General features: G+C 41.2%; 1 protein-coding gene and 1 long non-coding RNA gene across 2 annotated transcripts in view; both read right to left on the bottom strand.

Moving 5' to 3' along the window:
- Positions 1-1,567: 1,567 nt before the first annotated feature.
- LOC103131621 (COP9 signalosome complex subunit 8-like) lies at positions 1,568-6,127 on the bottom strand. Its single transcript, XM_007543301.2, has 4 exons — positions 6,000-6,127; positions 3,041-3,111; positions 2,725-2,773; positions 1,568-2,008 (listed from the first exon to the last, which is right to left on the bottom strand). Exons 1-4 carry the CDS (start codon positions 6,069-6,071, stop codon positions 1,829-1,831), a joined length of 372 nt encoding a protein of 123 aa, XP_007543363.1. The 5' UTR covers positions 6,072-6,127; the 3' UTR covers positions 1,568-1,828.
- A 5,823-nt stretch (positions 6,128-11,950) lies between these two features.
- The window catches only part of LOC107834847 (uncharacterized), a 12,428-nt gene continuing 11,726 nt past the window's right edge, over positions 11,951-12,652 (bottom strand). The window contains exon 4 of the long non-coding RNA XR_001660670.1: positions 11,951-11,964. This is a non-coding gene — a long non-coding RNA (uncharacterized LOC107834847). The remainder of the gene's footprint in view (positions 11,965-12,652) is intronic.

Genomic DNA, 12,652 nt, shown 5'->3' with positions numbered 1-12,652 from the left:
AACAACTACTGACCGATCTAACTACCAACCAACAACTACTGACCGATCCAACTACCGACCAACAACTACCAACCGATCCAACTACCGACAAACAACTACCGACCGATCCAACAACTACTGACCGAACCAACAACTACTGACCGATCCAACTACCGACCAAAAACTACTGACCGATCCAACTACCAACCAACAACTACTGACCGATCCAACAACTACCGATCCAACAACTACCGACCGATCCAACTACCGACAAACAACTACCGACCGATCCAACAACTACTGACCGAACCAACAACTACTGACCGATCCAACTACCGACCAACAACTACCAACCGATCCAACTACCGACAAACAACTACCGACCGATCCAACAACTACTGACCGATCCAACAACTACTGACCGATCCAACTACCAACCTACCTCCGACTACACAAATAAACCAAAAACTGAACACAGCTTCCACTGATCAGATATTTAACAACTAATCATCATCATCATCATCATCATCATCATCAGTGAGCTAATTATGCAGTTAGATGCACTAATATTAAAACTCCAATAATCAAAATTAGCTTCACTAACAACATGAAGTGCAATGCTAACACCAGTTAAAAGAAGCTAATGCTAAAACGTTATACCAAGACATAGCAGAAGCTAATGCTAAAGTGTTAATCATTAATATTAGTTCTGCTAACACAATAGCGTTATACCACACATTATTTAGCGAAAGCTAACCCGCTAAATTCAACCCACCATGTGTCAATGACTCAACATGCTACAACGTAGCATATCGCCCTCAGCAGGCTCACATGTGTCATTACACTCCTTCCTGTACCGTTTGTGTTTCAGGAAGTGATTCTTTCCACTCCTGTTTCAGTTTATAGTTGTTGAGTTTTGCTAACTCTGTGGTAGATTTAGCCTGACTGACCACGACTACAGTTAGAAACCGCGCAGAATGTCAGGACATTTTAAAATGTTAACAACAGAACTACAGCAATGCATTCTGGGTTCAGGACGTACGTCATTTCCTGCGACGCATCATGGCTGGAGAACGTGAGGAAACAAAGCGTCTGCGTAATCAGACTTCACCCACTTCAAAATAAGAGCATGAGTAGAAAGGATTTTAAACAGTCAATGAGCAAAATTTCAAAACAAATGTTGAACTTCATTCATCTGAAAGTTTAAAAACAGCCAGGTAAATTAGAGCTTTAGAATTTATCCAGAAAAATGTATTGAGGGGAAGCTAATCTTGCTAAGCTTTTTCAAAGTTAGCAAAAATGCTAAAAATAAATTAGCTCCACTGTTAGCAGATCAGCGGAGGCGTGTCCACTGCTGCTGAGGCGTCTACAGGTGAGTTAGCACAACGCCAGGGCAGAAAGGCATCAGCAACAACCTCAGAGGAGCAACTGTTGCTGCTCAACAACCTGGGAGCCTTCAGTTTAGATGAAGGTCATCCTTCCAGAAACACAACGATGATCAACAAGTAAAATCCTCAAACGTCTGAAACGAGTCAAACTGTGGAACAAGTTAAACAGAAACTGTAACATTAACAAATCCAAATGTTTACTTGAACAGTTTTATTAGAGCTGCCAGCTGTTACCAAACCGTCTGATGAAACTCTGTTTATGACATCAACAACAGATCAACATCCAGAGAAGTTATTTTAAACTGTTGCACAACCAACAACAGCGCCACAATCACTCAGGACGCAATAAACTCCTGCTGACGTCTCCAGGAGAAAACCCCGAGATCACAGTGCCAAGGCAGCAGGCTAGCCCTGCAGCTAGCTGCTGTAGCTATTGCTGCAGCTAGCTGAGTAGCAGCTGCTCAGTGATGTGTCTGATATGCTGAAGTGTTTTCCTGCATGAAGTTACCTCTGAGGGCCTCCATGACAGGCAGGATATTCTCGGACCACTGGTGGGCTGCGATGGCCGTGTAGATCCCCGGGAAGTCTCTCTGCCAAATGCGCTGGCCGACGGCCCAGATAGCTGCTAGCTCAGGGTTAGCCTGCAGCCGAAAACAAGACAGAAGCCTTCAGCAACCAGAGACACGCCTCCATGCAGTGGGAGTATTTAGGATTTTCACTGCTGTGTCTGACAGCTGCTCTGCTCAGCCTCACAGGACACAGAGGACAGACATCAGCACTGCTGAGACACCTGCAGTTCCCACACAGCTGCTAGCTTAGTTTGAAACTTAACTTTCCAGGAATTGTGCTGAATATTCATGTTTTGTATAATTTCCTCCATTTCACAGTGAGCGGCTCTTCTAGCCTTTACGGTAATCCAGTTCAGTGGCTTTTCCTAATATGGCTCTCTGCCCAGGGTGGCACGTCACCGGGGACAACACGAGCCACAAATGTCAATATTTATGCACCAAGTAAAATTTAATGCAGATATTCAAAAACACATTTTAAGCAGGAACATTTTAATTTATTTTTCCTGCTTAAGTTTCATATCTTCACATTCAGGATTTACTGATTATTTGTAGCAATTCGTACGATATTGTTTCTAATGTGTCAATCTGTTTGTTTATAACAGATTGCTGCAGCTGCAGTAGCACTGGTTAGCAGGAGTTATTACTTGTTTAGCAGGAGTTGTCACTAGTTAGCAGGAGTTGGCACTGGTTTAGCAGGAGTTGGAAATGAACCAGTGTCCTGAGTATTGCGACAGGTCCAGCAGAACTCTGACCAGAACCTGGTCCAACAGACATTTGGGCAAACTTACTGATTTTATGGCCTGAGGAATCCTCTTCCACAGATAGCGGGCGTTGTTCCTAGAGGCCAGAAACAACAGGACTCAGTCAACAGGAAGTGGAGCAGGAAACACAGGAAGCCCCACTGTTTGATTGGCAACGCTGCAATCCAGATGCTAAAGGTTTGGTGTCAGGAATATTCTGATTTGGACCTGACTCTCTCTACATGGACACAGCAGGTCGCCATGGAAACAGTCTAATTTACACACCCATTAGTCAGCGGGGGTAAATCCCAACATCACCAGTCAAAAGGTGATGCTTGCACAGCGGCCATTTTGCTTTACTTACATGTCGTTGTTGAGTAGATACAGTGCTAGCATCTGAGCGTAGACCTGGGGAGTTGCGATGCCCCCTGGAGCCTGGTGAAGGTAGTGCAGGTGGTTATTTCTACAGCTCTTCACTCATCAAGGATATTATGTTGTTCCCCAAAAGAACAACATATAAAAGAAAACAGGTCTAAAACAAGGTGGATAAGACAGGAAGTGACACGTTTTAGGCATTCAACGCCTGCCTGAATAAAAAGTCTTGAAGGAAGATTCCTGAGTCCAGGTCACATCAAAGTATGAACTGTCTATAAAAACAGCTTTTATGCGTTACCGTGGGTTACAGTTTCCAGAATACCAGCTGAGAGACAAACAAATGACATTAAATTATTTTCTCCCCAACATAAAATGAGCTGAATCAACACTTTAAGTGGTTTCATATGAGATCACCAGGTTTCCATGGAAATCAGGAAATGTCTGCCTTCATGGCTAGGATTCATCTGAAAATGAATCATTTAAGCTGCATGTCTTGCTGCTCAAAGCAAAATGTTCTTTATAGCATAAAGTTACATTATTATCAGGAACAAATATGACTGTTTGGCTAATTAAATAAAACATTTTCTGTGATTTGTGATCCAAACTTTGGGTTTCACATAAACAAGGGAAAATAATTTAATTCAGAATTTCTTATTTTAAACAGACACACGGGATCTTTGATCTGGAAGTTATTTTTATGATCTTTGAATAAAAAGATCATAAAAATCTTTTTTCTCTAAGAATAGGCTGACATTTCTTCCTCATGAAGGAGACACTAATCAATACGAATATTCAGGTGTTATAATTTACAGGGCTCCATAAGGAACAAACAGGATTACTGTTATTATTCAATTATTTTCTAGTCAGTTTATGCAGCACCTGGAACACTGAAAGTCTTCCTGCTACCTTATAAGGTCTTTCTTAGACTTTTTTTAAATGTTAGTATCTCATTTGTGAGTTTTGTGAAGCTGTATATCATTTTATTTAAGATATAAAAAACAGATTTGAAAAATGGTGGAGTAAAAACAGATTAAACATGGATTGAAAAACAGATGGGGACAGAAATCTTCTGAAAGAGAAACATGGTGAACTATTCTGATCCATTTTCACGGAGTAGCAGCGCCATCTGCTGGCAGCTGTAGTTGGTGTTGATGGTTTGACTGGTTAGTAAAGGACCTGCTGCTAGTTAATATCCTACCTACAGGTTTTACCAAGACAAGCATTAATAACCCAGTTACAGTCTTAAGTTCCGGTTTTCTGAACCAGTTAATTCAAAATAAATTAAGACGTTTTCACTGAAGGTCTTTAGAAATGATGTGCAATTTTTATTTAGTGATTATTCATTAGTTATCAGTGTGAAAAATCAGATCAGAGGGTATTTGCAAACTTATTGTGACGGAAGGAAGAAAGAAAAACATCACTTTGATCCTCAGGGGCCTCCGTAGTAATCTACCTGCTAACAGGTNGCTGTAGCTGTAGCCACTGTAGCTGTAGCCGCTGTAGCTGTAGCCGCTGAATACAGCGATGTGACGTTTTAAACTCCACCACTCTGAATAAAACATTCTGAATTATGATCAGCTACAGACAATAAAATACACTTTATGTCAGGATTATGATGAGAAACGGCTCCTTTAAACCAGGGGTGTATAAACTTTTAGTCATCATCACTGTAGAGGATAAAACATGTTTAAAAACTAAATTTACCTAAACCTGTTTTTGGTCTGTTTCCTGCTAAACAATAAACGCTGTAGTCCTGGTTACCATGGCAACATGAGGCAACCAGGTGATCACTCTGTGTTGCATCAAACATTTTTGCATCTTTGGGCCACACAGACTCAGTCCACGGGCCATGAATGGCCCCTGCACCTCACTTTGCTTACAGTTGGCAGTTCACTGAATTAATGTTGTTAATTTTAGGCAATAAAATGTTTAGTTTCTCATTTAAAATGAGCTAAATTGTTTATTTGTATCTTTCAATGCTTTTCTAATATTATATAAAATATTATATATTATATTATATTATATAAAATTTTTATCTGATTATTGTTCAGAACCATTTTTCCTCAGTTCAGCTCCTGGTTCCCCTCTGGTCTGCACCGTTCAATAACCGTTCAATAACCAACCAATACTATTTGCTTGAAGCTAATCAAGCAAATAGTATTGGTTGGTGGTGGATGTTGTTGGTGGATGCTAGCAGTAGCTAGCAGCTAACAGCTATGAGCTAGCAGCTAGCTGACAGATGAATGAGCGGCGAGCGTCTCCCAGGAGGACGTGGAGGCAGCGTGGGGAGCCGCCCAGCAGGAAGCAGGAAGCAGGAAGCAGGAAGCGGTCTGAGTGATGGTCTGGTTTCCCCATCGTTGTGTTTCCACTGCACCTGAAAAGCCGAGCGCGACGGATTGGTCGTNGGAACCACTCCAGCCTCATTTATAATCAGCCGGCTAAAGCTAACTGACAAGCTAACAAACAGCTGAAGCTGGTGTCCAAAGTGACACCCGAGGGCTATTTTATAGTCATCTTGCTCCGGTTTGCTCTAATTAGATTCTAGTTATTTTATGTATTTTTCAGATGAGTTTTAAACAGTGCAGATAAATTTATGTCCGACTGTTGAGAGTTTCAGGTTTTAAACTTGAGCAGCTCCTTAAATCTGTGAAATAACTCTTTACTGAGGAAACGAGTCGGAAGCCAACTTCACCCGCTTGGCTCTCAGGTCTCAATCAGAGCCGAATCACCAAACAGCCTCTACGATGGTCATTTATTTATAATGATTTTCAGCTCATTTCAGCGCTAACTCGATCGGTTTAATCATCCTTCAATGTTTGGATGCCAAGTCATCCAGAAACGGACTAAGCAGGGAACAAAATGTTCGGTTCTACCTTCAAACCGAGCCGAAAAACCCGGAACGACTGAAACCCGAACCGTTTCTGCGGAATTCAACCCGCCCAGCTTACCTCCAGCTCCTGAGCTTCACATTGATCCAATAACTGATCAAAGTTCTCCTCCATGATCACAGCAGCGGGCATGATGCTGCCAGCCGGACTTCTTCCTGCTGTTATTATCTGGACGGTGACTGACTGCAACAGCGCCTCCAGGCGGCACGGGGGGGAACAACACCCCGGAATTACAACATTACAACTATTTACTGTAAAATGTATTATTCTGAACAAAAGTCACTGTTTTTTCAGACATTGTTTAACTATTTAAATTACTCATATTTTAAATAAAGGTCTTCCATCCACAATTATGAAGTTTAGATTACAGAATTAAATGTATTTTTTTATCTGAGGCTGATAAACTAGAAGGAAACCTTTGGACTCAGTGACTCCTGAGTTTAATGGCTGAAATGACCAATTTGTGTTGCTCTGTTGCACAAAGTTCCCCCAAATCTGTTCAATTTTTGTAGAAAACTTAACAGATAGTAGAAATAAAACATCTCAGTCAAATAGTAACTTCTAGTTTTCAACCATTTCTAGTTGTTTAAGTATTTTAAGTTGTTTATTTTCTCCAGTAAATATCCAGTTTAGTTGGTTTATCTCTGGTTTCTGCTCATGAAGGATCAGCAGATTGGTTTACAGTTCTTTAGTTTATAGCTTTTATCAGCATGTTGTTGGGAACTATCCTCATAAAAATGAAATAATTTAACTCAGAAAAGATAAACCCATTAAAATAATAAGAAACCCAGCATTCTCAGTGCAGGTGGTCTGGATGGTTTCTCTCTGGTCATGCAGTCAGACTGCAGCAGCAGCTCAGCAGAAACATCTGGAAAACTCGATCAGGAAGCCATCAGGGCCCACATATGTAAAGTTTACACAGAAACATTCAGGTGAAAGCTCTTTCACCTGAAATGACACAGTATTGCTCTGTATTGCTCAAAAAGATAAAGGTCCGCTTACATGTGAGTCTTTAGTTTAGTTTAAGTTTTAAGTTTTAAGTTTTAGACTATAAGTCTATAATTAGACTTATAGTCTTTAGTCTATAAGTCCACTGTGTTGTGATTGTAAAATACTCAGTAGGATTCTGGCAGGCAGACCGGATCGTTCACCAGGACCAAACGGGCTCATGAGGCGACAGCTTCATAGTAATCCTCGTCATTTGTTTAACATAACATATTTGCCGGGCGGGGATCTTGTGCCAGAGGCCATCATATCATTAGATGCCCACAAACATTTGACAGAATTGAACATAGTTATCTGATGAAGGTTCTTGAGCATTTTGGGTTCGGGCCGTCTTTCCGTTCATGGATAGAAATACTTTAAAGATCTCCACTGGCTGCAGTTCAGACAATTAATATCGTGTCGCATTACTTTCCTGTTTTTCGTGGGACGACAGCAGGATGTCCCGTTTCCCCCCTGCTGTTTAACGTAGCTGCAGATCCTCGACCGGGGCTGATGGGAATAAACTGAGCTGGACAAATCCACCCTGTGTCAGAACATGCTGATGACCTCCTCCTCTTTCTGACACATGCAAATCCATCCCTAAAGCTGTAAAGTGCATTGAATAATTAGGTAGGACATCAGGATACTTGATCAACAGAGCAAAATGTCTAATTTTTCCTGTTAATGATGAAGCCAACCAGTTGCCCCCAAACTCTCTTCCATTTGCAGTGAGTTCTGAAAAATGTGAATATTTAGGAGCAAATATAACCAGAAATTACAAAGATCCATTCAAGCACAACTTTGATACTGGCTTCAGTCAGTTTAAGCAGGATCTGGATTGCTGGTCATTCCTCCCTCTGTCCCTGGCAGGAAGGCTAAATTCAGTTCAAATGGTTAGAATGCCCAAAATGCTATTCCTTTTTCAGACAATTCCAATATTTATTCCTAAATCATCTTTTAAAAAACTAGAGAAGATCTGTCCATGTGAAGATCTGTCCTTTCTGATGGAAGATTCCTCCATCAGAAAGGAGTTGTTGCAGAGCGAAGGAGGAGGGAGGGCTGGCCGCCAATCATCATGTCAACTTTTACTGTCTGTAAACTGTTTCTGTTTAAGCCTGCAGAAAATCAAACGGTGCCTGTTGGTCACTGATGGAGCAAAACGCTTGTAAATCTGGTTCACTGGCCTCAGTTGTTTGTTTGCCATTAGATAAACGACTGATTACAGTTACCACGGTTACACCGGCAGCGATCAGGATCTGGAAAAGCTCAGGATCCATTTCAAACAAAAACTGGGTCTCCTGCCAGCTCCCACATCAGCAAATGCCTTGTTCCCACCTTCTTTAGTTGACTCCACTTTCCATGCCTGGCAAATAAAGGATAACTGGGAGCTGCTCAGCGATGGTCATCCAGCAGCTGCAGCACCTTCTTCCAACGGTTTTAGATATCTGTAGCTGCAGAGCTTTGTTAAAAAAAACTTCTCATCAACGCTTCAGACTGCAGGACACAGTGGGACCGATGAGGATCCCATACAGAGAGGGGCCCCATCAACAGTGTACACATTGATCCATGCAGCTGCAGCGCCCTCATTAGACAACATGAAGGAACAGCAGCAGCAGAATAACTGAGTCACAGTGGCAGCAGGCTTATCGTCGATATGTATCAGACCTCATGGCTTAATACAATTTAAGGTATTAAACCACAGGGATCAGATGAGGCTGGCCCAGGATGTAAAGGTGAGAAAGGCACCTGGCCTTCTGGGGAACGTCTTCCAGCCCCTGTCTGAGTCGTGGAATATTAATATTCCCCCAAACGCTGTCAGCAATATTTGGGGTTGTTCCTCTGACATGCAGTGTTTCCACCTGGGAAGCTTCAGCTGCAGCCTGGTCCACACTGACTGCTGCTCCTGTGGTGGAAAACAGAGACTCCGTCCGTAAGCGATGGACTGAGGACCGGCTCTCCGTGTTGGGGACGGTTCTGCCAACACATCTTACAAAACATGACAACCATTGACTCACAGTCAATTCAGCATAAAGTCAACTAAGACTTTATGCTGTTTCTATATCTCTGTAATAGATGTGTGGATTTGAATGTATTGGTTGGTTTATGTTGCTGAAAATCCAATAAAAAAATATTTAAAAAACCAGACCTGAAAGCGTTTCCATGCTTTCAGTCTGAGTCGACTCTGACCAGAAACCAAATGGAACGTCACCGATTGGAGGGAAGAAGAAACAGGCTGTGGATGTCTGACCTCTGACCTCTGAAAAAGAGCTAAAGATCAGAAGGAAGCAGCGAACTGATGGCCTCTGCCTTACCAGAGGAACCAAACTCCAAACCACCAGGAGGGATCGACTGTCTCTGCTCCATGCTAGCTAGCAGCCTCTACTTCCTGTCTACTACAGGAAGCAGTATCAACATCTGATGACACCACGCTCTGTATTGCTTCAAAATGAAAACACAACGAATTCACATTTTCTGTTTTTTAATCATTTTAAAAGTTTGATCAAAATTCAACAAACAGTTTAGTTTGTTAGTTTATGTAAAACTGGAGCAGTTGGAAAAAAATCAAGAATAAAAGATGCTTTAGCTGAAGCTAGCCTCCATCCGTAGATTGGAGTAGTAGGAGAAGTTCGCTGTAGCAGCATGACTACAGAAGTAGCTCCAGACGACCAGAACCAACAGAACCAGATTTACTCTGATGAATCTGAAGGTTTTTATTCTAACATAAACATTTTGAATCAAAAGTTGAAACTGACAGAGTGAAAAGATTCTCAGTTAATCAGAGACAAACTGGAACCAAACAACATTTTCTTTCAGTTGTTTCTGTTAAACAGGCTGCAAACCTGAGGAGGAATCTGCCAGATTAACACAGATAATCCCATAATCTGACTCAGCTCAGGTTCATGTTTATTACAGACAAATGATAAATCTGGAGGAAGATCTGATGGTCACAGCTCAGTCAGTTCATAAACATCATGATTTATTATCAGAGTGCCGAGTCTTTATAAAAGTTGCTGCTTCTGGACTTTCTTGATTTTTATTCTCATTGAATAAATGAGTCGTATTTCAGTCTGTGGTCAGAGCCGGTCTGCACATCTGATCAAATCTCCTGCTGTTGAAGAAACGATTCATGAAAAGTGAGCAGCAGCAAAAAGACCCAAAGATTTCGATGCTTCATGTTGTTTTTATTCTGTTTCTGATGAAACTTTATGATCCGGTTGGTTTCATCTGACGACACGATGCAGATTTTTATTTACTTCTCCACAAACTAACCGGATCAAATCAGAGTTTTTAGTCATGAAGTTCCATTTAAATGATTCAACGATGAGATCAGAGAAACTGAAACCTTCAGTTTAGCAGCAAATAGAAAAATTCATCTGCCAAAACAAAATCAAAATAATGAACTAAAAAGTTTTTATTTAAATAAAGAAAGTGAAAACGGAAGATAAATGCTGAGCTGGTCAGAGTTCATCTGCCCGGCAACAGGAAGGGAAGCAAAGAATCATTTATTAATGATCCTGCTGCTGAGTGTGAGGCCAGGGCAACGCAGCAACGCAACACGGCAACGCTCTGCAGCAACGCAGCAACGCTCTGCAGCAACGCAGCAACCCGTGGCAGAGGAAGCAGCTTCCACATCCAGATGCTGAACGGCATCAAGGAGGAGAGCAGGTTGTCACGGCAGCGTGAAGCAAGAGATGAAACCGATCAGTCAGGTGGAATGGAGACGCAGAAATAATCTGTTACATCACTCCAGCTGCTCTCTGCTCCCAGATTACCACAGGGATTATCCACTTAGCCAGGTTAGCCACAGCTGCTGGCTGGCCTGTTTCTGCTGCCGGAACCGCAACCTGGACACAGGTCCAGCTAACTCAGTGTTTCTCCACCCTGGTCCTCAGGCCTCCTGTCCTCCATGTTTCAGGTGTTTCCCTTCTGCCACCTGGATTGTGTCTCTGGGTGATTAACAGGATCTGCAGCTCCTGATGGTCCTGCAGTCATTTGAATCAGCTGTTCTGGAACAGAGGCTCATCTAGAACATGCAGAGCAGGGGGGCTGAGGACCAGGGGGAGAAACACTGAGCTAGACAGACACCACAACAAAACATGGCCGCCACTGGTTGTCCAGATCCAACATGGCCGCTCTCTGTTTCTCCTCCATCGTTGGAGAGCTAACATGCTAACCAAAGCTAGCCTCCCAAAGCTTCCAGCAGGAAGCAGGTGAAGTTGTTTTAGAGAGTTGTGCAGCAGCTGTGAACTTTAACTAGGCCAGATGTTTGTTCAGTCCAGATCAAACTCACCAAGCAGAAGGAAAAAGTTCTGCAGAGCCCAGAAACACTTTTAGTACGTTAGTGAGATTCATCACAAATTAATGTCTGTAATATTCTTATAAACATTGAGTTTTATGCAAATATATATTCAAGATAATTCAGTCAAAACACCAAATATGACAAAATATTTCCAAAACTATTCCACAGAAAACACAAAATAAAAATGAACAAGGAAACAAAAAGTTCATCAAATGAAATGTATTAATCTGGAGTTTATTCCATAAGAATAAAGATCTGAATTATTTCTAATGCCCACAACAGCATCATAAAGGTCAAAGTTCACAGAGGAGCTGACAGCTGACCTCAAATTATTTTACACTGTTGATTATTTCTCATGTCTTTGTTAATTATCATATTTTATATTTGTCAGAAGTTTCCTTTGCGTCGCGTCAACAGGAAGTGATTCTGGGTTCTTCCTGTTTGTCAGAGCAGATCCACAACTAAACAAAAATATTATTAGATTATTCATTTTAAAGCTGCTTTTTCTTTGAATCATGAGGATTTCTGCCTTCAGTTAACAAAAACTCAATTTATAAGATCAGAATAATAAAAACATAATGTGGGATTTATAAAAATAATGTTTGATAGCTGCTTTCAGGATATTGTTTTCTAAAGATGTTTTAAATCTGGCAGACGAGCCTCAGATTCATTTAATAAGCCTAGATATGATTATTACCTGTTAAAAACATCAGATTTAATCAATATAAAATCAATAAATCACTAAGTTTATTAATGATTTAGTTGGGAGATGCATTGAAAAGTTTCATGATTTGTATGAAGGTGGAATCAAATTGTTGCTTTAACATATTAGCGACAGCCGACGGTAAACCAAACATTTGTTTTGTTATTGAAAGTGTCATAAAACCAATATTTAATGTTTTGATCTCTTTTCAGGTCAGATTTCATTTTCCTGTGAGCTGACAGCCTCCTTCAGGAACTGAGCATTTATATTAAGTTCTTTACATAAACTATTTGTTTTTCTCCTTTTATCAGCTCAGTTTTATTGGATTTTCTGCTCATTTCTGTGAGAAACAAGCAGAAAGACAAACAAAGATCTTCTATTTGATGATGGTCTAACAGATTTTTTTTCTGTGTATTTTTATAAAATATACTTTTTCTCTGAACTATTACTCTGGCTCCCTCACTTCCTAGAAAGATTTAGTATTATTATTACTTGGTGGTTTCAAAGCTGAAGTCATTTATTGTTTCAGATTATCTAATCTCTCTCTGTGGATTTAACAGATTTCTGTTGTTCTGGTTCTGATCCAACACACAAACACAAACCTCTTCATGGACCTTAAACCTTTCCGTGTGATTTCATCTACAGCTGAGGGAACAGCTGGAGCAGCGGCATCAACCGCCGCCTCGCCGCCCCGCCGCCCCGCCGCCTCACCGCCCCGCCGCCTCA

The sequence above is a fragment of the Poecilia formosa genome, unplaced genomic scaffold, assembly GCF_000485575.1.
Source record: "Poecilia formosa unplaced genomic scaffold, Poecilia_formosa-5.1.2 Scaffold796, whole genome shotgun sequence".
NCBI classification, from domain to species: Eukaryota; Metazoa; Chordata; class Actinopteri; order Cyprinodontiformes; family Poeciliidae; genus Poecilia; species Poecilia formosa.
Note: the sequence above shows the minus strand (reverse complement) of the source record. Positions and strands in the feature narration are given on the sequence as shown.